Raw genomic sequence first — 26,373 nt, forward strand, 5'->3', positions numbered from 1 at the left:
TAGTTTCCTAGCAGCTCGGCTCAGTATAAGGCAGCTTCCTATGTTTCGAAATGCTAGACATTACTATTCTTTCCCATCCACACTGCCAAGGGGCTCCATGGATTCCTGAAGAACATGGTTGTGAAAACCAAGAAAAGCGCATCACATCACTTGTAAAATTTCAATTTTCTTTTTATTGTCAAAGTAAATATATTTTATGAAGAACAAAGGGAAAAAATATACAGGATTGTAACTTATGTACACTGGCTTTAAAGATATTCTTTTGTTTCAAATTTACACAATTTCCTCATACGTTATTAAAAGATATTTTATATAGATATGCAATATGTACAGTTTTATTTACATACATTCATAGGATGTGAGATAAAAACCAGTCAATAGAAGAAAGATTTGTTTATACTTGTTTCTTAGACGACAAAAGGAATGCATTCCTAGATGAAGGTAGTGAGTGGAGCTCTTGCTCAAACGTGGCGACGTGGTCTGCATTTTGACCTGGTACGAACGCTAGAATTGCAGTGTTTTATTTCCCATTTGGGTAACAAAAAAGTTGACAAGACAGACAAGGCTTAATCCTACAGAAGTTAATTGCAACCAAGTCCCATTGAAACCAATGGATCTTCAGGTAGGAGCTACTCATCCCATCCCATTGCTTTCAGAGAGGTTGAGTCACGGACACAGGCACCGTCTATGATCAGAGAAGAGATGCAACACGCTCAACTGTATTTTGCTTTAAACAAATATTCTCTAACTACCAGATTCTATTTTGCTAGAAAGCTTCCTACGATCAGCTGAGTACATAAATAAAGGAAAAAGAGGGGGTGCAGGGGGGGGGAAATGTTTCCTAACACAATAATTTTGCTGCCAGCATTGCATTATAAGTATATATATATATTGATATATATATGTATGTACGTATTCCCTTTTTTGTTGTTGTTGTTGTTGTTTAGCCCTTGAGACAGCTACTGCACCAGCTGGCTAAAACGCACGATGCCCCAGTTGCATTGTTCTCTGAATAGCAGCCCATGAAGATACTCCACATTTGGGGGGTGCTGGGGGGTGCTTGCCTCCTACGGCTCAAAAAAAGTGCTTTCGCAAAACATTCAAGAAGTCTTTTAAGTCCTCCCTCCCCAGCGACTGGGGGGATAAGGATTTCATTCCATGCTGTAAACGTGGGGGAAATGAGTCCAGCATTTCTTCACGCATCCATCTGGGAAGATGCAAAGAGCCATCCCAGTTACTTCTGTGCCCATCAAAAGCCATGTGAGGAGGAGGTTGTAACTTTTGGCAGAAGGTACCTTAGGCTCCTGCAGGAATGGTACGTGATGCAGGCTGTATGCATTGTGAAAACGCAGTGGCCCCAAAACAAGGTATCACTCTTACATCCAGTCCTCCCACATCATGATCACCGGACTATGAATCTTTGCCAAAGAGCAAACATCATTTCTACAGGCCTGTGAGCATCACTCCTCTCCAATGAAAAATCTTTTATAGAGCACATTGGCTTGGCTATATTTTGGGCTCCAAAGGAAGCCAACATTCAACGCTCTGCCTTAACACCAGCCACACTCACACACAAACACACTGATCAGCTATTGTACTGCCAGCCTGCTTTGGATTCTGGCTGGACTGTGACTTTGAAACCTATGAAGCAGCAGTCAAGAACTGCTCCCAAAGACTGGAGGGGGGGGCAGAGTCTGTCGCTGAGATGCACCTCACCCTATGCATATTTATCATCCATGAACTGAATGAGACTGGTGTGTTTTAGTAATCTGGATAATTGGGCAAAGGACATACATTCCACATTTTATCCTTTTGTTTCTTCCTCCTTTGGTTGCCAGCTTTTTGATTTCAAAAATACTGACCTCAGGAGGGGCAAGGGGTGGAACCAATACACACTGGTGGAATAGCAGATAACATGGAAGACTCTTGTCAGCCTGGAAAGGAATCAGGGAGAATTAATTTGGTGGCTTATGAGAACAGGCCCTGACAAGACTCCAGCAGACTGTGTACAGAACTAGGAAGGATCTGGACCTTTTGAGCTTTTCAGGCCACATTTCTGGCAGCTGACAGGATATTGTGCAGCTCTGCTCAAGAGCAGCAAAATACCAGCTGGTTTGCAATTTCCCACACAGAAACACAAATACACACATCATACACCCCATATGCTCCTTTTGCCCTTCCTCATTTGATAACCTCTACAGTGGGGCAGCTAGATCACTTTAGACTCTGGACCTAACAGTCGCATGAGGCATCCCTCTTTAGGTGGCAGTGTGTATGACTTCAAAATGTGTGCTGCATTTGGAGGCCTTCCTGCTCATAAGAAGAGCCCTGTGGGATCAGGCCCGCGGCCCATCTAGTCCAGCATCCTGTTCTCACAGTGGCCAACCAGATGCCTGTGGAAAACCCTCAAGGAGGACTAGAGTGCAAAAGCACTCTCCCAGCCTGCGAGTCCCAAAACCTGGTATTTGGAGGCATGTGTTAGCTCCAACAGTGGAGATGGAACATGGCCACCATGGCTAATAGTCATTGATGACCTTATTCTCCATGCTTCTACTGCTGAGTGGGCCTTAGCCATCAAAGGCCTCTGCCCTGACAGGACTACCAGGCCTCTACAAATTCCTAGCTAAGGAACACCATCACCTCAACAAAATATATAAGCCTACCACCCCACCCAACCTTGCCAAAAAGGCATTGTTTTAATTTCGAAAGGAATTTGCTGTTTCCAAACTGGACAAATAGGCCAACTTAATAATAATGCTTTAAAAAAAAAAATTACCCCTCACAACGAATAGCCCTGTACATGAGCAAAGCCTTCAGGAATGCCAGAACTATAATTAACTAGCAGCAAGTAGCCCATAAATTATCATGGTGCAGGAGAAAACAGCTAAAAATAAAACACTGTAATTTCAAAAGGAAGAAGCAGCAGCAAAGGAAAGGAAAAGAAATAAGGTAAAGGTGGTGGGTGGTTTGTTTTTTCTTTTTCTTTTTTAAAAAATAGATGTGTGTGAAGTCATGGCATCAGCTGTTACAGGGAGACAAATAAATTATCGTGAGGAGGATACCGAACAAAGTTCTGTCAGTTCCTGTTCATGGGTGAAGGGGTGGAAAGGAACAAGTGAGGACCCCCCCCCCCTCAGTTCACTGAGCGCATCGAGCGGCTGCTTCTAGGAAACCGGTGGACTTTGACGTGCTTGGACAAATGGTCGCTCCGAGCAAACTTCTTCTCACACACAGGGCACTGGTATGGCTTCACTCCAGAATGCGAGCGCCTGTGCCGGGATAGTTCATCTGATCGTGAAAACCTGAAAGTCAGTAAGAGGGGAGAGGAAGGGTTATCAGTAGGTTGTTGTCTTTGGTTGTCATCAATGTATGAAAAACCAAAGGACGAAGTCACACAATGAAAAGAGGACAAAAAGTGATTTATAAGCAGACAGAACAAAATTGTGTGTAAAACAAACATATACTGTACATGAATAGCAGAGCTGGCTGCTGTTGTGCAACGATTCCAACCATTTCTCCAAATACCTCAGGTTATTCTCTTATTATGACAAGATCTCCTGGATTTCATCCATTTTCAACAGAACAAAATGGAGAATTTCTCACAGATGGCAGCTGTAAATCCCCTTTTGAAATCTTTGTTCATATGGTATAGTTCTTCCACAAAAGCTTAACCAAGGTACTTTCTATCCTGTAATCCCTATAATTTTATTTATTTTAGTAGATATCCTGCCTTTCTCCCAACATGGAACTCAACATGACAGACATGGATTTCCTGGGCAGTCTCCCCTCGAGGCTCTGAGCAGACTCAATCCACCCTACCTTTATCAAGGTAACAGTATCATTTGCCCATAAACCACTCCCCTATGGGCTGAGGCTGCCCACTTGTCAGTCACCTGGCATCACAATTACACTCTGTGATCTGTTTTTCCATTGCACTGTATACAGAAACCCCAGTGATCATCAGGGTATGCACACCACAGTGCATGGTGCTTTGCAAGCCCTGACAATCAGCTGATTGACAGGGATCACAGGTAAAGAATCCCTGACAGGTGGCTATCCGTCCCCTGTTTAAAAACTTCCATTGAAGGAGAGTCCACAGCCTTCTGAGGTAGTCTGTTCCACTGTCAAGCACCTCTTACTGAGTCATTTGTTTAAGCTATGTGTAGACCAGTTAATTACCAATGTTTCTAATTGGTGTACATAAAAATTAAAAGGCATGCAATGGATAGGATTGATTAAAATTACTCGTAAAAACGGAAAAGTTCCCCTTCAATTGCCTGCTGAAGAAGAAAGGTCTCGGATGCCAAACACCTTTGTCAAGCAAATTCAACGGAGAGGAATGAATGAATCAATCAATAAATGCAGTGACTCACATTCAACATCAAGCTATTTCCCACATGCTCTAGCAGACCTGTCCCCAAAATGGTGGCAACATGTGGGAAATTCTCCAATACATTGGGACAAAGTCATTATCTATGAACCACTAGCAGCACAGAGGCAGATGTCGGCCACCAAGCATAGTTAAAAGTAGTCATTTCATATCCACTGGCACTGATTTCAAAGGAGGAAGAGAGTGACACTGTCTCATACAAATGTTTCTCTCATATCGGAAGGCACAGAATGACGCCATTTTGAACACAACAAGGCTCAGTCAGATTGTGGAGAGTGGAGAACAGAGACACCCTCAGCTAGCAATATAACTCTCTGAGCTTATACCTTAGGCAGCTCCTGCCTAACATCAGAAAGGGGAAAAGAAAAGAAATACAGTGGTACCTCAGGTTAAGAACTTAATTCATTCCGGAGGTCCATTCTTAACCTGAAACTGTTCTTAACCTAAGGTACCACTTTAGCTAATGGGGCCTCCCGCTGCCATCGCACTGCCCTTGCGCGATTTCTGTTTTCATCCTGAAGCAAAGTTCTTAACCTGAGGTACTATTTCTGGGTTAGCAGAATCTGTAACCTGAAGCGTCTGTAACCTGAAGCGCCTGTAACCCAAGGTACCACTGTACTGTCAATACTGAGATGAATTCATAGAGTTGCAAGGCAGGACAATGCTGATTTCTAGCTCTGAGTAATGCTGAAACTCCTCTGAAAACCCCAAGTGTTCAGGATGCACAACTGAGACTACTGCCCCTTTCGAAAGATGGTGCTATGAAGTGGGTGTCAGCTGGAACAGTAGCAAAGGTTGGCACTGAAAATAATTCCTAAGAAGTGCTGTCAGCTGTTTGCTTGTATTAAATGAATGAAGCCGCAGTCATTTACTAAATGCAAATTGGAAGAGAAAGGAAATCTGTAAAATGTGTTTGCCTGAAAAGATAGTAGATTGCTATGTTTAGGTGAATGCATTTTGTTTTGTTTTTTAAGCAAAAAATAATAATTCTCAAGAGAAATGCAGGAGTGCCAAATTCCTGTGCCCTCATTGTGTGATGCTTGGATTTATTTCTGCATACACACACACACACACACACACACACACACACACACATAAATGCTGAGTCCATTGGGATGAGTTTTTATTATTAGCAAAACCCGGAGCAGATGCATGAGCACCTCAAAGATATGTGCTATCTGAGCCATGGAAAGCAGCGTGAGTTCATATGATAAGAATATTCTTTACCTCATGACTAAACCCTGCAGTCGATCAGGTAACAATGTTGCTATGCTGTTGCCCAGCTTGCTTGGAAAGATCGGCTTACTATAACAGCAGAAATACACTCCCTGCTCCCTGCGTGTTTATACAAAAGAAAAGACTCGGTAGGTGAACATGTGAAGCACGTAGAATCCCTTCCGATCGCCACACACTAGCCTTACCAACTTTTGTTTGCTCATTTTGGCTGGCCTTCGTGTCATGGTGCACATGGAATGATGTAACATATCCTTAAAGAGTTCGACTCAATCACAGGTGGTTCTCGGGTCAAACAAGCAGGACATGTGACAGATCCTGGAATCATGGTAGAAAGCTGCCTGGGTTTCACAGCAATTAGCTGAGCCCGGAAAGTGAGAAAGGGGGACATCTTTTCCCATATGTTACTTGCTCAGAAAATCTGGGTAAAAAGTGCTTCAGTGGGATTTAAGCATGCTTCAAGGGAGGGTTGCTGGCAGAGTGAAGCGGCTGCCTCAGGTTGGTTTGGGGGCAATTTGTTAGTTATTTAATTGGATGTTGTGCCTTTACTCCCAAGGAGAGGTACTTGTGGATTTTCTGTCTCAAGTGCCTCGGATACTATGCACCTTGACTCAGAGGGGGGAAACCCTCTGGAACTGTAGAAGGAGGGAGTGCTCCACATTATTCACATGTGGAAATGTGCTTCATACCACATATATCTTCTTTACTTGACAGATACCCCCACACCTTTTAATTTTTTTTTCTTACGGTAAGGCACATCAAGAGACAGGGACGCGGGTGGCGCTGTGGTGTAAACCACAGAGCCTAGGACTTGCCGATCAGAAGGTCGGCGACTTGAATCCCCGCAACAGGGTGAGCTCCCATTGCTCGGTCCCTGCTCCTGCCAACCTAGCAGTTCAAAAGCATGTCAAAGTGCAAGTAGATAGATAGGTACCGCTCCGGCGGGAAGGTAAACAGCATTTCCGTGTGCTGCTCTGGTTCACCAGAAGCAGCTTAGTCATGCTGGCCACATGACCCGGAAGCTGTACGCCGGCTCCCTCAGCCAATAAAGTGACATGAGCGCCGCAACCCCAGAGTCTTTCGTGACTGGACTTAATGGTCAGAGGTCCCTTTACCTTTACCTTTACATCAAGAGACACAATTTGCTTTGTGTTGGTTAATTGCAGTATTCTTTAGCACCTTCATATTATGCACCGCCAGTCCAGCTTCCTTCTTTTTCAAAAAAACCCCCCACATTTTCTTATGTGGTGGCGGGTGCCTTAGAAGTGTGCAGACTGCAGCTAATGGACTGTGTCTGCTTTCTAGTGCAGCTGTGCTGAATGCCTTGCATAAAAGAAAAGGTACAAGAAGTAGCCAATAGGCATCGCTGTGTCTCCATATGCCCTACATCAGTATTCTTCAACCTTGAATCCCCAGGTATTTGTTAGACTACACCTCCCAGCATCCCTAGTCAGGTTAGCGAATGGTCAAGGGTGATGGGAATTGTAGTTCGACAGCATCTGAGGACCCAGGTTCAAATGCTTCTCAGTTAAAACTATTATCGTTCTCCACCCTTGAATTATACCGCCTTGATTGACAAACATTATTTTATTTTTATTTACTTATCAAATTTATATACACACAAAGGAATGGTATTCTGAAGGAAAAGCTGGTATGTTTCAAGTTCCAAGGACTGATATATAGAATTTCAGGTATCACACATCCTAAAATATCAAAGATGGGGGGTTAAATATCGATTTCATAGGTCAAATACCAACCCAGGAATTGGATATCTGCATTCAGCATGAAATCTGAGTTCAACTATGTGAACCATAGCAGATTCCAAATTGGATTTTTGAATGAAAAATGCATTTCTGAGTTAATTATGGTGGTCCAGCCATTATAAGTGTATTGATGGCTTTCCAAATTATAAGTCCACAGCTCACTTACATTTTGTGTTTGCCGATTGCTTCATCCCAAGTTCTGGTAACACTCAGCTCTTGCTAACCACATGTTGCATTAATATAATATTTTTAAATGCTGGTTTTAAATTGTTTTTAATGATAATTTGAATGTTTTATTTTATATTTTTTGTAAACTGCATAAGAGGTTTTCTTACAATCATGTGGTATATAAATTTTGTGAAATAAAATAAATAAGCAAACAGACACCTTGAACTGCATTCATAGAGGAGATGCAGTGCAATCGTGGGAAAGCGTCCGTTCCAATGGGAGATATTTGTCATTTGCCTGCAGGGCTTGTTTGATTGCTTTACACAACAGGTTATTTATTTTGTAGGCTCTCATAATGGTACAACAGTAACAAAGACGATAAATGGTCCCAGGGTATGGTCTGAAGGCAAGGGAGGCTACCACCCTGGTGAAGCGAAACTGGTCTGGCTCTAAATATAAGGAAGCTGCCTTATTTTGAGTCAGACCAATGTTTTGGTTAGCTCAGTATTACCTACTCTTGACTGGCAGAAGATATCCAGGGTTTCAGGCAAGACCTTTCAGTTGCCTTGCATCAGGTCAGACCATATATTTATCCTACCAGTTTGGCATTGTCTGGCTAGCAGTGACTCTCTCTCTCTCTCTCTCTCTCTCTCTCTCTCTCTCTGGGTTTCCAAGACACAGACCTTTCCCATCACCTGATGGGTCTTTACTGGAGATGCCAGGCACTAAACTTGGCTCCTTCAGCATCTACTGAGGCTTGGTCCTTCCCCATGGAGCAGGAGCAGAGAAAGATCCATTTGATTCTGCCTTGCCTACTTTAAATGTGTTTTGATGTTCTACTACGGTAGTAATGCACTACTGTAAGATGAGCAACTGTGGTTAGATAACAGCCTGTGTAGCAAAGTCATTGCTGTTGCTGCAGCCATCATACTACAGACAGAAGGAGGGTCGTACCACACAGCAGCAGGGGGTAGCCAACATGGTGGCTCCCAGGCATTGTAAGACTCCAGCTCCCAACTTCCCTGAGCACTGGTCAGACTGACTGGGGCTGATGGGAAATAGTGTCCAAGAACATTTGCAAGGCACAACACTGACTACTCCTGCAACAGAAGAATGGAGAAATGGATAAGCCAATCTGTAGTAGATGTATTAGAATATAGGCACATCAGATTTCCTGGTGCATTTTGAATACCCAGGTTCTCTTTTGAGGGAAGCTATTCAGCAGCAATGACATTTTGTTTTTAACCTCACTGTCTCATCTAAAAGAAGGAGCAGCTTTAGTGCTGTCCATAGCGAAGTTATAAGAAAGGAGATTCCGACCAAACTTCAGAAAAAACCTTCTGACAGTAGGAGCTGTTTGACAGCGGAACAGACTCCCTCAGGAGGTTGTGGTCTCTCCTTTCTTGGAGGTTTTTAAGCAGAGGCTAGATGGCCATCTGTCATGGATGCCTTAGGCCCTTCAGGTCCCTTCCAACTCTACAGTTCTTTGATTCTAAGTTTTGTGTTTCCATTTACACAGACCAGGGCAATTTTCTTTAATTGCTCTTGACGCAAACAAACACCTGAAATGCATCTGTTTGGAAAAAGGAATCCTACACAAAGAGGAAAAGAAAACAACGAAAGGAAAAATACCAGAAGTGTATCTCTTGGGCCTGTGTGTTCAATACAGGGCGATAAAGAAAAATGGAAAAGAACAGAAGCTCCAGGTGTACTCGGCACACACAAGTCATGTGAGGTCCCAGCTCTCTCTGAACTTCTGGAAAGTAAACATTCTCTGCTGATAAAAGGAAAGCTGTGCAATTTTGGGCTCAGTTAGCCCCAACTACTTGCCAATCTCACTTGGATGGCCAAAAACACCATGTAAGTGTGCATTGAAATTCTGGACTAATCCTAGAGAGGTATACTGGAAGAAACAAACTCCTTGGAAAATGGGCGGCCGCCTCTTCCTTCCTTTCAATAACAAATACCCATTGCAAATGTGGGGTGGGAAACCCTGGGCCCTCTCTGGCCCTCAAGACTCTCTGATAGCTATGTTCCACCCAAGCCCTGCCCTTCGCACGCAATCCCCCCCCCCCCCCGCAGTGGCCGTACTTTGCCATCTCCTTGAATAATCTTGCCTGCCTGCAATCTGCCACTGATCTGTTGAGCTGCTGTCTTCCATAAGTCTCCTCCTCATACTGACCATGAGCTAGAGCTGTCAAATGTACATATCGGCTAATGTAGTTAACATAGGCACTGCCTCAAAATAATAGCTCCCACCCAAAAAGATTAAAGGGCGTAAGGATCTGCAGGATGTGTAGTTTCTTGCGTAAAGAAAGAGGAAGACCTCTGGCGATGTATGTTATTGTTCTCCACAGCACTTAGAGCCTGGATGCCACAGTATCAGGCCTACACAACTCACAATGCACCAAAGCAGATCACAGCTGTGCACTGTCCCTTCCCCTGATTTTTGCAGAGGCAGCAAAAACATGAGAGGTCTATCAAACCTTTGGTGGACAATCATCCATGGCTGGTGTACATCACTCATATTAGTCAGCTGTTATTCACGAGGACGCAGGCAGTCATCAATGCAAGCACATTCCCCATCCCAGTAATGCAACATATCGCCTGGGCCATATCCACTGCCCTCTCTCCTGTGATAACTGTACAGCTGCCATTTTCTGAACTTTGTGACATTCCACAAAGCCGAACCTCATAAAGAAGGTATCTTAGATATTAGTTCTTACTCTTTTTAAGGGTTGGGCACTCCGGGCCTCTCTATCTAGCCCTCAGGCCACACGTCCTGCCCTAGCCACAAGCCATCGCTGGCTCATCTTCTCATGAGTGCTTTTGCATGGCTGGAAAGTATCCTAGAATTCTGTCAATGCCCCTTGCTTGTCTGAATGGAGGACAGATTGTACTGTGTAAGCGGGTGTAGAAACTCACCTACTGCACAAAGGTAACATTTGCATTTGTTGCTCCACCCAATTTGCTTCCAGACTCACACTTGCATGTGGCCTCTGAACAGTGGCCAAGAAGGGAATGTGGCCCTCAAGCTGAAAAGGGTTCCCCACTCTTGCTGTAAAGCAGGGGTGTGGAACTTTGGGCTCTCTGGGTGTTGCTGAGCTACAACTCCCATCAGCCCCAGCTCAAGGCTTACGGGAGCTGCAGTACAACAACATTTGGAGCCCTAAAGCAGAGTTTCCCAAACTTGGGTCTCCAGCGGTTTTTGGACTACAATTCCCATCATACCTGACTACTTAGCCTGCTAACTAGGGATGATGGGAGTTGTAGTCTGAAAACAGCTGGAGACCCAAGTTTGAGAAATCCTGTCCTAAAGCATACTAAAAAACAAATTTTAAAAATTGGTGATTTCAGGCTCTTCTCTACAACTTGTGACAGTTTCACCCACTGCCCTCTTGACATCTTCTGCTCATGCTATCCATGCTCACTTCCCTTGAAGTTAGGAAAATGACGTACATTTGTGGCTTTCATAAAATACATCCTCAGAAGAAAGGATGGGAAAGCAAAGAGGACTGGAGAGTCACTGAGAGTCCTCAGACAGGCTTGCTGGGATTTCAAGTCCATTGGCTACAGAATACCAAAATCATTTTCCTTCAGCAGCATTTTAAAAAAATCTGAACATTTGTCATAATTTCCTCACATCCCCCGCTCACAGAAACAAAATTTTCCACAAAAATATTTGCATTAGGGTTCACTGTTAGGGAGAGCAAATATTCTAAATGCCATGACAGGAAGCCATCAGGACGGGAGGCCAACTGCGTAGTTAATAATCAACTATTTCCCTAAAAACCACGGGTGAGAAATGTTATGAGTCGCTCCTTGCAGGCATAGGGCAATCAACCTAGGGAAGTGTCACAAATATGGAAATTGAAGAACATAAATACTGAGTCAAGCCAAATGTCCAACCGAGAATCTCATGCCTCCAGGCATGACCAACATTGGATCCTACGCCATAGGAAAACCACAGCGATTACACAGCGATTCCTCTGTCTAGTCTCTCTTACTTACAGCCTGCGGAAAACAGAGTGTTTGGAGGCATTTTGACTAAGCCTTCCCCATCCTGAAAAGAAGCATGCCTATTTCATCCTCAAGTATCCATGCCCAACTGCAACATGTAGCAAGCACCACCCACTGCAAGATGGCATTTGACGTCGCCTCACAAGTGCAGGGGTGGCAGCCACAACAAAGATGCTGAGCACACAGATGAGATGCAGGTCAACAGACATTTAGCAGACCAGATTTGCAAAGTCTGGTGGAATTTGTGTTGATTCAGTCAGAAGGAGTGTCAAGCCATTCAGAAAGTAGAGATTTCCATGGGTCTGATTGTATGCATTCACTTAAAGATAGTGAAGATGGATATACAATTGATAATTCTCCCCTCCCTCTTTTTTCACTAACTGCAATTATAGGAACATATGAAGCTGTCAAAATACTTTGCCCATCTAGCCTAGTACTGTCATCTCACCTGCCACCCAGCCATTTAACTGGAGAGGGCTGAGTCTGGGACTTTTTTGTATTCAAATCCTGTGCTTCACCACTGAACTCTCCTTGGCACCTATCCTTTCCTTTGGTGCTGATTGCGGGAAATGCATCGCAACCAAGCCCATAGTATACAGCTCGCAATGCCTGTTCTGACAAGTTCTATCTCTCTTTTATGAGCTGAGTTGACAACTGTTTGTGTTGAAAAACAAAACCTTTTCTGCCACTAAAGCCCAAGAGGTTATGCCATTTGATTCGTAGATGTTCCTAGCGTCATCTCATTTCGAGAGAACGTGCTTAAATTCTCATGATCGCCAGGTACTAGAGAAGAAGCCACATCCTTCAATTAATTTGGTTCAAAATCACCAGCTGGCAAATAACATGGAACGAATGGCAGTATTATGCGACCCAGCCTGCCACCACACCCCAATACTGACCTCCATCCGCAACCGGGCCACGTACACGCAAAGGGTTTCTCCCCCGTGTGCCTCCTCAGGTGGGCTTTCAAGTGGCTGCTTTTGGTGTACATCTTGGTACATCCGGGGAAAGTACATTTGTGCATTTTAATGAGTTCTGCCGCAGGGTTCTTTTGAAACTTTTGACCCATGATGACCCCCGTTTGCCCCTGGATCGTACCTCCAGGCCCAATTGGTTTTGCAGCGATCGGAACTGGGGCTATGCGGACAAATTTGGAGGAAGAGTTCAAGCTGGATGACGGAACAAGCTGTGGCACAAGTGCAAACGTTTGCCCTTGGATGTTGACCAGGAGCTGTGCAATTTTAATGTTCTCTTGCGCAGGTCCCTGTGAACTAGGGCTCGCGTTTGATGCTTGCTTAACTTGCACTGGTTGGATTTGGAGCATGACTGGGATCCCCCCATCGAGGGACATGGCTCCATTTGATGCATCCATCGCACCGCTTGACTGTTCGCTTTTGCTATCTTTTAAACTAATACTGGGTACCATGTGATCTTTGGGCTGCATGGAAGCCACAGTTATCTGGCCACAAGCTCTCATGTCTTTGGTCTCGCTTTTGGGTCCTTCCTTGAGCTCTGTCTCCATGTTCTCTTCCAGAAACTCCTCGATTTCCTCCAGGGTGGGCTGAAATGGTCCCGAATCCTCCATCTCCACTGTGAATTCGGGCATCCTATAATGCTCCTCCTTCACAAGAGGCTGAAGTCTCCTTTTGTCCCACCAAGAGGCATGGCCATTCCCCAAGGATGCCTGAGACAACAAGTAGTCCAAGATGCTGTCCTGACTCTCGGCACTTGACGAGCTCCCGCAGCTTGAGCTCAGGACCTGGGAATCGGGACTGGAACAGGAGCAAAAACTCGAAGAGTCGCTGTCATCTTCCGACAAGGGGGACGGCAGCATGTGGTACGACCTGCCGATTGCTGTCATGTCCCCAAAGTATCCGAGAAGAGGCCTTGCAGATGAGAAGGACTCATCCGCAGGAAGCAAGTGATCCACCATCCCGGGATAATCTCTTTATAGGTCTCCCACCAGCATGTACCAACAGAGCGAAAGCCTGGATATGGGAAACACAAACAGCAAGAGTCAGAAGTCAGGTTTAATCATTCATCTCAATGCACTAAAACTACAAAGCTTTCTCCAGCCTGGCCCACAATCCTTGCTGCGTGCTCATGTTGCTACATGTTTTGATATTGCCTGTTATCACCCAAGAGGATTTCTTGAGTGCTCTTTTTCCAAGATTGCACCACATGCTTGCAAAAGAATTCTCTCTGAAACGCCATTTCACAACTGTGTGTTCTGGAGATTTACAACAGCCTACTTATTTCCAAAGGATTGCTGGTGAGGAGAAATATGTCCTTCAATGTCCTTTTCCTTAGCCGTGGATCTTGCAGCCAATGCTAAAGGGTAGAGAGATCCGGGAACGAGGCCGAGGGAGGAGAACTGTTGAAACTTTTACCATTCCCAAACCTCCATATCAAGCAGAGTGTTTATTACTAGGTTGCCGCTTTCCACTGGCTTTATTTTTAACTTTCTCACATATACAAATATAGGCTAATCAGCGTAATGCAAAGCTTGGGGCAGCAGGAGCTAAAAATATTGGCTAGACTTTGACAGTGAGGATTTTCCTCTCTGGGTTAATGATTCAAATTTTCTACTGCCATTATCTGTTGCGCTGCTCTTGATACAGGCTTGAAACCATTATTTAATCGCGATACCTTGGCAAAGAGGGGGCCGTTCCCCACCCCTCAAAGAAAGATTACTAGCAAATTTCAGCTCTGGTCTGCATGCCCACAAGTCCAGTGTAAAAACTTCTCTCCAGCATATTCTCCTGCCTTTCATTGGAAGCACTGCCTTGGGATGAACTGAAGCATGTGACAGCTTCTAAATTTGGAAGACTCCGGTCAGAATTAGCATCTCAATTCTGGCTTTGGATTGCAAAGCATTGTGACCAGCCTCATTGTGCCATGTTCCTGACAAGCACCATCAACTCACTTAGCCTCAGGAAGGCCTGGGAGTGAATTTCCTACGGAAGCGCATCTGGGTGAGGGGGGGGGGGGTAGAAATCATGCACAGGCCTTTCCCGCTCTAGCTGCCCCAAGCAAAATTCTCACAGCAAAACATCCAAAGCTTGTGCTCTCGGTTGTGAAAGGGAAGAGATACAGTCTCGGGCAGACAATTATTTGCTCTTCCAGTCAAGGCAAACCTACCTTGCCTTGGGGAAGGGTATATGAATTGTGGTGGCAGATTCTTTAAGGGCCAGTGCTGGTGTAGTGGTTAGAGTGTCGGACTATGACCTGAGAGATCAGGGTTCAAATCCCACCTGGCCATGAAGCTCACTGGGTAGTCTTGGGTCCGTCACGGCCTCTCAAACCTATCCTACCTCACAGGGTTGTTGTGGGCATGAAATGAGAAGAAGGAGAACCTCTTGGAGGAAAAGGTGCAATATAAATGCAATAAACTTATAAAATCTGGGTTTGGAAGAAAGAGTGAGAGCGTGAGAAGGGGCAATGGAAAACAAAGGAGATCTCAAACACACCTTTTGCAAAGTCATTTCTAGCATGCTCGTCTGCTATTGCTACCACAGCTGCTTTGCCACAAACTGTTGTTGATATTGTCCAGGGCAAAAGATGCTTACTATTCCCTGTATAATCTGTGCTTTCACTGCATCTTTTAACTCGCCCCATCTTTGTCTCGTTCCGCTCAAAGAAATAAAATCCAAAGCACGCACCACACAGCTGAGATGGCAAAAGATGGATTTTGCACACATCTTCCATCAGCACCAGCCCACTGACATTCCACAGGAAGCCTGAACAAGCGAAAGTACATTTCTTTGAAAAGCAGCTTCCTGACTGATGCAAGGCTGGGGACGTGGATGGCGAGTCCTGAAGCAAAAAAAGCATGGGTTGGCTTCCCAAGCTGCACACTTTCCTAGTTTGCACACAAACGCCAGCCATCTCTTCTTGTCAAATGACTACACTTGTGAAATGTTCACATGTGCTGAACGGGAGGAAGTTCAATCAAAGGTTAGGCTTCACGGTGCAAAAAAAGAGGAAGGCGAACAAAGTTATTATGACATAAGCTATCATGGGCGACTATCATTAAATGCTATGGCGAGTTCTAGATACATATGTGGTTGCACCAGAATGGTATACTGTGAGATCAGAAGAAAAGGTAATGCCTCCAAAAAGGACAGGAGGTAATAATTATATTTTATTAACAGTGATCATTCACACGGGCCAGTCTTGCCAGACTCTAGGGTTGTGCGCTCATCTCACTCTAGAGGCCGGGAGCCAGCGCTGTCCGCAGACACTTCCGGGTCACGTGGCCAGCGTGACAAAGCTGCTCTGGCGAACCAGCACCAGAGCAGCACACGGAAACACTGTTTACCTTCCCGCTATAAAGCGGTACCTATTTATCTACTTGCACTTAAGGGTGCTTTTGAACTGCTAGGTGGACAGGAGCTGGGACCGAAAGACGGGAGCTCACCCCGCCGCGGGGATTCGAACCGCCGACCATGCGATCGGCAAGTCCTAGGCGCTGAGGTTTTACCCACAGCGCCACCCGCGTCCCTTATCATTCACACATATAAGTCATTAAATAATGCATGCAGGGTGATTTATTTATTTTTTAATCCATTGTGTTGGTTCAGTTCACAAGAGATAGCTTTGAGCCTCTCAGTGTATGGTAATTTATCCATTCCACAATGCATTTTCACCTCTTTTTGCATAATAATCACTATGAATAGTAAAGGGGATTCTTCACCTACACAGGTTAATTACCTAAGGATGCTGCAGATCAGATCTGAACATCCAGAGTTTTCTCCTTTGTACTGCTCCAGGTTTATAGTTTAACCCTGTTCATGTCTACTGATAAGTGAGTTCCATTGATTCAAATGGGATTTGTACCCAGGTACAGGACTGCAGGTTTAATCAGTTTGATAGATTAATCAACTAAAGCTTTGGCTGATTAACCGGTAGGGAAAGGTGAGCGTACATGTGTTTATTCAGGCTGTGGTATATTGGTGTAATAGGAATTGGGGGAGGGGTGGAATACAAAAGATGGCATTTCCTTATAAAATTATAATCTCACACTCGCTTTAATATTGTGGGGGACGGGGAATCACCCTGATAATGGGCATAAGGAAGGTCTTCCAGGTAATATCATCCTCCTTATTTCCTGACAGTTTTGGTAATACGCCGTCAATGAATTGATCAAATCAGTCAGCAAGCAGGCGATTAACCAACCAGGGATTTCTGGGCACAATTCACACAAGGGATTGTCTTAATCTATGATGTCCTAAGGAACCTTTGCCAGCATACACAAGTGAGTGTACACACCAGTTCAGAATGTTCAGATCTTTGGAAGACACCCTGCTCTGAGTGCCATGCTTTCTGGCGTCAGGAAGGTCTTCTGAGCAATAGCATCCTCCTTACAGAATCTCCTCCCCAGAGATGCCCAGCAAGCTGCCAGCTTGTTCTTTTTCTCGTTTTGAATCAAAGCTTGTTGGGAGGGAAACACATCAAAATGCAGCGCTAGGCATTTTAATATGATCTTCATTAGCTCCTCTGAAGGCATTCGAGTGCCATGTGGTGGGATGAAGCATTTCAAAGCAGAGATGCATTAATGAATCCTGCCCCAGTTTGGTGACAGTCCAAAGCTGCAACCTTACCAGTGAGAGAGCCCCCCACTGAAGCTAAGGGCACTTGCTTCTGAGCAGAAGTGCACAGTTCACAAGTTCCACTGGGGTGTGCTGCAGATGGCATGCAGGAGGGAGGGGGGAAATGGGAAACATATGTCTCCAAAAATGCAGGGAATGCATGCTGGGGCACCTTAACTCTCAAATGGCAGTCTATGCCTCACCAAAGGAGGGCACGCATTTGATTTGCATAAAATCTGCATGAATTAAATGTATATGCATAGATACAAAGTAATAAACCATTGTACTATAATTTAAGTAGAAATACAGTACCTTTTACTACAGTGGGGAAGGTGGCCTGTTTGCCTGCTCAGCCTGCTGCCCAGGCGTTCCCTGTTGTCAGGCAACTTCAAGGCTCTTCCTGCTCTTCCTTCTGATGGGTTCTTTATCTTTAAACTTGACTTGGACGCCTTCAACAGAGGGCTGTCCTCCATAGGACACGTGGCCTCCCTAATATTTCCTGGCAAGGGCCTACGATGTGTCCCAGGATATTTGGTTTGCACGTCTCTCTTTTAGACTTCCATGCTTATGCCCATTCATGCAAATGGACTGAAATCTTACCTAACTCTGTGCTGGACTATGACCAAAGTGCAGAAAACAGCACTCTATCCAGGTTGCTATGCAGAGGGCCAGGAAAAAGGAGCATTTTAGAAGGAAAGTGTGCATGCCAAACATACAGGAAGTGGAACGAAGCTGAATGGAATGGACAGGGAAATAGGTAGAAAAACAGGCTGATTTGTGGCCCTCCATATGTTGCTAGACTACAGCTCCCACAGCATCCCTGACCATTGGCCATGCTGGCAGGAACTGAGGGTACTTGGAAGCCAACCACATCTGGAGAATCATCAGCCAACACTGTTTCGAATTGTCCTTGTCAGCTCAGGAGCTAGCATTTCAAGCAGTGATAAGGGCAATAATAATCTCCGTGATTTCATCAGAATGCAGGGTCCTTGAATCAGGTTCTGGGGTGGGGGAGAAATGACATGAGAGTCGGCAGATGACGAGAATGCTTTCTAGCGCAGGGCCAGCTGCTATTCATCTTACATTCCCATATCCATATGGCGCAAATCAGTGCTCTCTCCTCCAGTGAAAGAAGAAATGCCAACAGGAGGCAGAAGGGTGAAACCCTAAAGGCACAGAGGTCAGGAGGCAGATGTGAGAACTTATACCACTTTCCTTGCCCTATCAGAGCTGTCACTGGAGCCAAAGGGAATTCTGGGTATTGGAGGAACATGCTGGATTCATCACTTGCCTGCTAATGATCAAATCCTCCCCCCCCCCTTTCTCTTTTGTAGATTCTTAAAGAAGTATGTAATAGTAATTTTAGAGTCATGGGGAAAATACATAGCTGTATTTTCATTTACTGAGGCCTGCCCACTTTCAACAGTTTATCCATGAATAAGTTTTGTGGGAGTTATTACTATGGTTTGGTTTGGTTTGGTTTGGTTTGGTTTGGTTTGGTTTGGTTTGGTTTGTCCTTGTTCTTATTATGTATTTTTATAGGGGGTTTTCCCCCTCTGCAACTGAAATTCAGTCAGCTCTGGGGTGAGGCACATCGACTCTCCCACAGTACTCCAAACCTCCGCAATATCCTCACAATATTGCTTTCTTGCTACTGATCTTTCAGAGCTGCCTTGTTTTGGGAACAACAGTTGCCTGTTTAGGTCACCAGCTAAATATTAAAAGGGCAGCAAATGTACTGCATCCCTGTGCACTGCTGTATTTCAGAGTAAGCATTCAGAGGAGAATGCAGAAAGCTATGCAAAACTTGAGCTGCTTGTCACTCCAGGGAACATTAGAGGACGACTGGGGAGCAGGGAGATGTTGCTGCTAACAGTATAATCCGATTTGGTGCCTTTTAAACAGCTGTGGATATGCTGACAGCTACTTTCTAGGGTTGCCAACATCTCCTCTCTTTGATGCAATGTAATCCCCTAAACCTATGTTCTCCCTACTGCAACCGATTGCACCAAGAGGGATACCTGCTGATGGAATGCACAAGCCCCATTGGGACATCATCAATGCACCTTCAAGAAAGTCCTTGCATCAGGGCATTGGGATGCCACAGCCCAGGGATCCCAATAAACAGCAGAATTACTTTGCATGCAAATGTCATTGCTTCTGTATAGGGAAAGTGACAAGTCAAGAAGCCAGTGTGGACCAGTGCTGGATCTGTTTCCACCAAGGGAACTCAAGTCCCAGCCTCTGCTCGACTGTAGGGGGGTAGACCTAACTCCCTCCATCCCTTGTGATCTAAGGGTGCTGCATTGCTAGCTCTGCTTCCCTCCACTGTCTAACTGGGCCCTAATATCTGTGCACAGGTGAACATCCACAGGGCTCTTTCACGTGAGGATTTTCCCTCACATGGAGGAGACCTATGTGTGTAGCTCTGCATGCACAAAAGGGCCTATTATCATTCTACATGGCCTGTAGGATACCTGTGATCTATGCCCTTAGACCACATCCCAGTCTCAATTCTTTCTCTGCCTTCTCATACATGCTCTGTATATACATACCCTCCAACATTTCTCCGGTGAAAATAGGGACGCCCCATTCCATAATGATAATTTTACTATTTATACCCCACACATCTTACTGGGTTGCCCCAGCCACTCTGGGCAGCTTCCAACATATATAAAAATATAATAAAACATTAAGCATTAAAAAAACTTCCCTATACAGGATTGCCTTCAGACAGCTCAGGGGTCAGAAAACTCCATACCCTCCAATGTTTCTTCAATGAAAATAATATAATAATTACCATATTTATTATTTATTCCCCAGCCACTCTGAGCAGCTCCCAACCAAATATTAAAAACACAGTAAAGCATTAAACATTAAAAACTTCCCTAAACAGGACTGCCTTCAGATGTCTTTTAAAAGTAAGATAGTTACTTATTTCCTTGACATCTGATGGGAGGACGTTCCACAGGGCAGGTGCTACTACTGAGAAGGCCCTCTGCCTGGTTCCCTGTAACCTCACTTCTCGCAATGAGGGAACCGCCAGAAGGCCCTTGCAGCTGGACCTTGATGTCCGGACTGGACGATGGGGGTGGAGACGCTCCTTCAGGTATACTGGGCTGAGGCCATTTAGGGCTTTAAAGGTCAGCACCAACACTTTGAATTGTGCTTGGAAACATACTGGGAGCCAATGTAGGTCCCTCAGGACATCCTAAGGAAAAGTGGGACATTCTGGGATCAGATCAGAACTGGGACGGCTTCTCTAAATGAGGGACATCCCTGGAAAAATAGGGTTATTTGGAGGGAGGTGTATATATATATATATATATATATATATATATATATATATATATATCTGCAGCATGACCAAGATGCAAACATTTGGGTGGAAATATGCAAATGAGGAGAAATGACCAGGCAAACAAAAGTAGGCTCAATTTCCAAAGATGGCATCACCAGCAGCAGGAAACAGTTATAGTCCTGTGCACACCAAACACCAATGTACCCTGGAGTGCTATTCTTCAGTAGCTACCAGTTTCCTTCTACAGAGACAGACACCTGAACTGCTGCGCTTGCATGGCAGTAAGAGCCAAAGCTCTCTTCTGCTGCTGAACCTGGATGGCTGAGATCCTACAGATTCCTCGGGGAGCAGGCACACAGGGGCAAGCGTGTGTGCATAGGCACATGTGTTCATCTATGACACAAGGACAGAGTGGGCCTCTTAGGAATCTTTCCAAACACAGACGCTCTAGAAATAATCTTGCCTTTGATAACATATTTCATTAGCAGCTATTGTAATGCTCTGTTGAGAAAAGCTCTACAGATCAAAGTGCAGAATGGAGGAGTACTGGACTACCAGCAGTGAATAAATGCAACAGGATAGAAGAGTTGCAGCAACTGCGAATGATGAGCCAGTTTTAATTCCTCAATTTGTATCCTGGTCTTATTCCCATCAGCTCAAGGCAGCAAACATGAGGTTGTCCCATTCCATCCTCACAGTGCCCCTGAAAGGTAGGTTTGTCTGAAAAATACTGACATGTTCTGGGGGTGCTCAAGGACGAGCAGTACCGCCCCCCCCCCCATGTTAAAAGCATGGCAGTTACTATAGCAACTTCATGGTGAGTACCGGCACCTTTTGTTTCTTTAAAAAAAGAGACTGGACATGCCTCAAACCACCCAGAGAACTTCACAGCTGAGCAGAGCTTTGAGCCAAAGTCTTTTTGTTGTTGTTGTTGTTGTTCCAAATCGAACTTCCCAGACTACAGATTGGGTTGTTTTTAAACCTAGCTGACAATCTGGCATCAAAAGAGGTATGTTTACAGCCCCATCATACGCTCTGCTGTGTGCACTGGGTCAGCATAAAGGGATGAAGGAGATGCATGTAGCATCTAATCACCATCAGCATTGTCGTCATCCTTTACTGTCATCTGCCGTCAGGCTGGTTTAAAAATACGCTTGCTGTTAAATGCGGCAAGAAAGGTTTCCTGATTAAGGAGCCTCCAGCCTGCATAGCACATGACTGCTTGGTGGTGCCAGTTAAATGCTTAAGAGAAAAGGCGCATTGGGCAGCGCACAGCAACAACTTCAGGGTCTGCTCTCACTGCACGCGGTTGCAGCCGCACAGAGTGCCAAGGGCAGCTTCTCGATTCTGCCCAGCACCAAATATCATTTTACAACACAGGGCAAGTTTCTAGATCTCATGGCTGGAAAGATTTTTTAAAAAAAACAACAACAACCCAAAACAAACAAAACCAGGAGCACATCTGCAAATTGAGTTGTATGCAGTGTTGCTCCTACTTAGAGTAGACCCATTGGAATTGATGGATATGGCTAACATAGGTCCATTAATTCCAATGGATCTACTGTGAGATAACTGGATATAAGAAATAGTTCCGTGCAAACACAAAAAGGCTCAAAGTATTTCCTTCCTCTCCATGGAAAACCCTCCCAGCACCTTTATCTCACCTTACTGTCCACCAAAGAATCATAGAATTGTAGCGTTGGAAGGGACCACAAGGGTCATCTAGTCCAATCCCCTGCAATGCAGGAATCTTTTGCCCAACGCAGGACTCAAACCCATGACCCTGAGATTAAGAGTTTCATGCTCTACCAGCTGAGTGCGTGCTCTCTCTCTCTCTCTCTCTCTCTCTCGGACCTCTTCCCTTCTCCTGATTCCCTCTATTCACAATTATACAATAAGAATACATAATTTATCTATGGGCTGGTAGCCTTGCAGTACGCCAAGAGCCCTGATAATTAAGGAGAGGAAGGTGCTCCAGTATATGAGATCAAAACATGCTCCGGTTAGCCATGTTTACACACACACACACACACACACACACACCTCCTTTTCACAGCCTTGTCAAATTTTCTGCAGGAGCAGAGGAGGATCGGTGGGAGGGGGGGGGGCAAGAAATCCCCTTTCTCTCCAAAAGCCAACTGGCTTTAAAACGCACCCATTCTCCTTTGTTTTCCAGAGGAGGAAAGACTTTGTTTACAGCAATAATGGCCAAAGACTTTAATCCGGGCTCTAGATTGTGTACATTCCGCTTTGACATTCATGCTGGTCACACACACATGGAGTCCCAAGCCTGTCTGTGCTAATCTGTCAAGAGGTGAATGGATAAAAGCTCCGGGATTCATTGCACTAAGCATGGGAGGGGGGCGGCACAGAAAGGGAGAAGGGATACATTTCATATCCCTTCAAGAACCAGGCTGTGGTTTTAGTGCGAGGAGTCGGGGGGGGGGGGAGTTGTTTTTGCTTCCTCTAAATAGCCGAGTGTGTTTTAACCCAACCTCAGCTTCACAAGGCTGGGTATTAAAGAGGCTGACTGAACACACTGTGACTGGTGGAGTTCTCCCTCCCTTTGGCCTCTGAAGTTTGCAATGACCGACAGTAACCCTGCAACCATCTCTCTCTCTCTCTCCTTTCTTTCAACATTACCATAACAGCCATAGCAGAGCAAAGCGCACAGCTGCCTCCTCCTGTTGCTGCTGCAGGAGGTTGCTTCCCCAACATTACATCCTCACAAGCCACTCAAAAGTTGCTCAGGGAAACCAGTAAACAGAACCGTGCTGTGTGCTGCAGAACTTCTGCATCTCTCTCTCTCTCTCTCTCCAGTATGTCAAATATCTCACACCCTCAAGTTGAGAACATAGGAAGCTGCCTTGTATTCCAAGTCCATCTAGCTCAGCATTGGCCACACAGACTGGCAGCAGCTCTCCAGGGTTTTCAGAGAGGGGGTGTTCCCATTCCCACCTGGAAATGCCACTGAGTCGCACCCCTTCGCTGTTCGAAAGAGGTTGGCAGAAGAGGCAGAACGTTGCAAGTGAAGGGGAAACATTTCCTAACTCTGACAGCCGTTCGGCAACAGAACTGCACCCTTCGTCCCCATTAGAGTCATGCTCTCCTCCAGTCACCCAAACAGCTGTTTGGCAGGCTGGGAGGAGCATGGGCTATACATGAGGAGGATGCATGTTTCAAACTGGACAGCTCCACTGGTAAGAGACTCGGAATCTCAGGGTGGTGGGTTTGAGCCCCACATCGGGCAAAAGATTCCTGCACTGTAGGGGTTGGACTAGATGACCCTCACGGTCCCTTCCTACTCAACAATTCTATGATTTTACAATGCTCCCCATGTGCCTCCCTGCACATCACACTCACGCTCTCAAGCAATTTGTGGCATTTTTTTGGGAGGGGGTTGGCAGTGGGAGCAGCTGGGGCATGCACATCAGGTAGTGCTGAAGGCCTTCCAGGGCCACATCATGTGGCCCCTGGGTTACCCACATGTGCCTCAGAGGCAAAACAAGGGATGTTTTTCGATTCGCCATCATGTGCTAAAAGTCAACGTGTCTTTTTCGCCATCTGCTTGAAAGCCACGCCATGGACATGAGGCCCAAATGAACCCATGATTTTCTCACATGATGGCACACAGTGGTCTCACATGCCCATGCCCTGCACTCCCCATGGAGAAGTTCCATATGGGAAACAGTCCTGGACTTCGCAGGAAGGGTGTGCAGTACCTTTTTATAAGACGCACTGAAGGGGAGGGGTACTCAATAGGTATGTGTTGGGATACAGCTGCTCCAACTTTGCCTACTCCTAAGGCAGGATTTGGGACATGGAGCCCCTTCTAGCTGTCAGGTTGCATGATTTGCTTCCCAGTGAGAAAATGTGGCCTCTTTTCTTGATTCGGTTATACCAATATTGATGTCAGGCTGTGCAAGCTTTGGAATCGCACAGAATCCTTCATCCAACGAAATGTTCTTTGCAGCTCGGAAGCTACTGCCCTACCACGACACAAATTAGCTCCACGTATAAAGACAGCCTCCTGCTGGTTTCGTCATCTCTGCCCTGTTCTCGACTTAACACCGCAACCACAGCTGTCTTGTCCTGTCTAGGCGCTCCACGTTAACATAAACTCCGAATACACGAAAGCTCATACCAAGAACTAACTTAGTTGGTCTTTAAGGTGCTACTAGAAGGAATTTTTTTTGTATAAACTCCGAAGCCACCGCCATCTGCAGCGCCCATCCATTTGTCCCATGCATTTGCGTTTCACCCCCTGGGGGAGCGGGAGGGGGGTCCAGAGAGAAAGCCAGCGGTGAAGCTTTGAAACAAACCAGAGTCACTTAAAACACCTGCTGGAAGGAGTCAAGCGTGCAAGTTAAAGGCAAAGCGGGGTTTGGGGGGGGGGGGGCGAAAAGGAGGGCATCCCTAACAGTACAGGAGGAAGGATCAGTAACCGGATCTTTTCCAGCGTGGCAAGCGAAATGCACGCCGTGGGCTAAGAGAGGAAGCGGGGAAGTACCTGCACGTTTATTTCTTATTAAAGGGAAAGCGCTGGCCGCATGTTGCCTTGCTGCTGAAACTCCTCAGCCAGGCAGCCTTCGCATATGGTGGAGAGCGCCGCCTCTTTCCAGCGCCAGGAGCGGAGATCGGGATCCGCACAGGCGAGGATCTCTCGCCCTTCACGGCCAGGATCCGGAATAGGAGTCTCTGCCCTCTCTCCCTCCCGCCCCCGATCACTGTAAACATCTGAAGGCGCGCACACGCGCCCGGGCACCCACACGCACCCCGTCCTGCCTCCATCTGCTGCCGCAAAGAGGACTCGCCTCGCTTCCCTTCCGTCCACATTCCTCGAATTCTGCGCGCAAGTCGCCCCGGCGGCCAAGCCAGCTAATCGATCCTTCGATCCGGCGGCCCTCTGTATTGATCCGCCAGGCTAGAGCCGCCGCCGACCGATCGCCTTCTCGCTTAGCGTTTCCTGCACGCGCAGAATAAAGCATGCTGCCGGGTCCCTGGACTAGAAACTGGCTGCTTCTTCGTTTTCTTCCACTGAGGTTTACCCACCCCCCGCCCTGTCCTCCTCCTTCCCCCCCCCCCACTCCCGTCCCGCATCGTGCACCCCCCCAACCCCTTATTATGGGTCACAATCGTGTCATTTGCTTCTTACCTGAACTTATTCAGTCAACCCCCGAGGGTGAGCGTGAGGAGGGGGACAGCACACCCCCCACAATTTAAACTGCAAAAAGATCCCAGTAGGCAGAAGCTCCTCTTGACATTTAATTCTTTTTTTTTAAAAAAAAAGGGGGGAGATGGGTGGGGGAGGAGAGAGAGAAGCAAAAAATAAAACAAGGATGGATTAAACCCCTCCAAGGAGATGATGGGCTGGGTGGCAAGCGGCGTCCTTGAGAATCGCCCGCAGGCAAACAGGGTCCCGATGGGCGGCCAGCAACCCGGCCGGCGATGTGTCCTTTCGCTCTCCTCGCGTAGTACTATATCCCCATCACATGACTGCCAGGGAGGTTATCACAGTAAAAGGCAGGGGAAGGCTTGAAGGAGGCTCGACCCGAAGTGGCGCCCTCATTGGCTGAGGGAAAGGCAAGGGGCGGGCCTGAGGTTTTGTCGTCAATGGAAGTATCTGGTATGCTCGCTCCGTTCGCCTTCCCTCTCCCTGGTCCCCCCCCCCCTCCGCTCCTCTCCTCTCCTCTCCCTCCCCCCCCCCCCCACCGCACGGTCCATTTTTGTATCAAAGCCCAGGCAGGAATGTTTGGCTTCTGCTCCCCTCTGCTTACTCTCTCTGAGCCATGACAAAGAAGATCATGTGAAGGCGAGGTAGAAATCCCTCAGGCGTATATTTAGAAGGCTTGGAAGAAGCACCCCGCCCGGGGGACAAATGTCCTTCTGGCAATAGTTTGGCATTTG

General features: G+C 46.1%; 1 protein-coding gene across 3 annotated transcripts; it reads right to left on the reverse strand.

Annotated features, from left to right (window-relative positions):
- Nucleotides 1–150: 150 nt before the first annotated feature.
- KLF15 (KLF transcription factor 15) lies at nucleotides 151–25,948 on the reverse strand. 3 transcript variants are annotated; one of them, XM_028719227.2, is made up of 3 exons: nucleotides 25,622–25,948; nucleotides 12,474–13,562; nucleotides 151–3,302 (listed from the first exon to the last, which is right to left on the reverse strand). In XM_028719227.2, exons 2-3 carry the CDS (start codon nucleotides 13,505–13,507, stop codon nucleotides 3,134–3,136), a joined length of 1,203 nt encoding a protein of 400 aa, XP_028575060.2. In that variant the 5' UTR covers nucleotides 13,508–13,562; nucleotides 25,622–25,948; the 3' UTR covers nucleotides 151–3,133. The 3 variants fall into 3 exon arrangements, with proteins under 3 accessions (XP_028575060.2, XP_028575061.2, XP_028575062.2); XM_028719228.2 differs by lacking the exon at nucleotides 25,622–25,948 and adding an exon at nucleotides 17,478–18,331; XM_028719229.2 differs by lacking the exon at nucleotides 25,622–25,948 and adding an exon at nucleotides 15,237–15,390.
- Nucleotides 25,949–26,373: the final 425 nt, after the last annotated feature.

The sequence above is a fragment of the Podarcis muralis genome, chromosome 2, assembly GCF_964188315.1.
Source record: "Podarcis muralis chromosome 2, rPodMur119.hap1.1, whole genome shotgun sequence".
NCBI classification, from domain to species: domain Eukaryota; kingdom Metazoa; phylum Chordata; class Lepidosauria; order Squamata; family Lacertidae; genus Podarcis; species Podarcis muralis.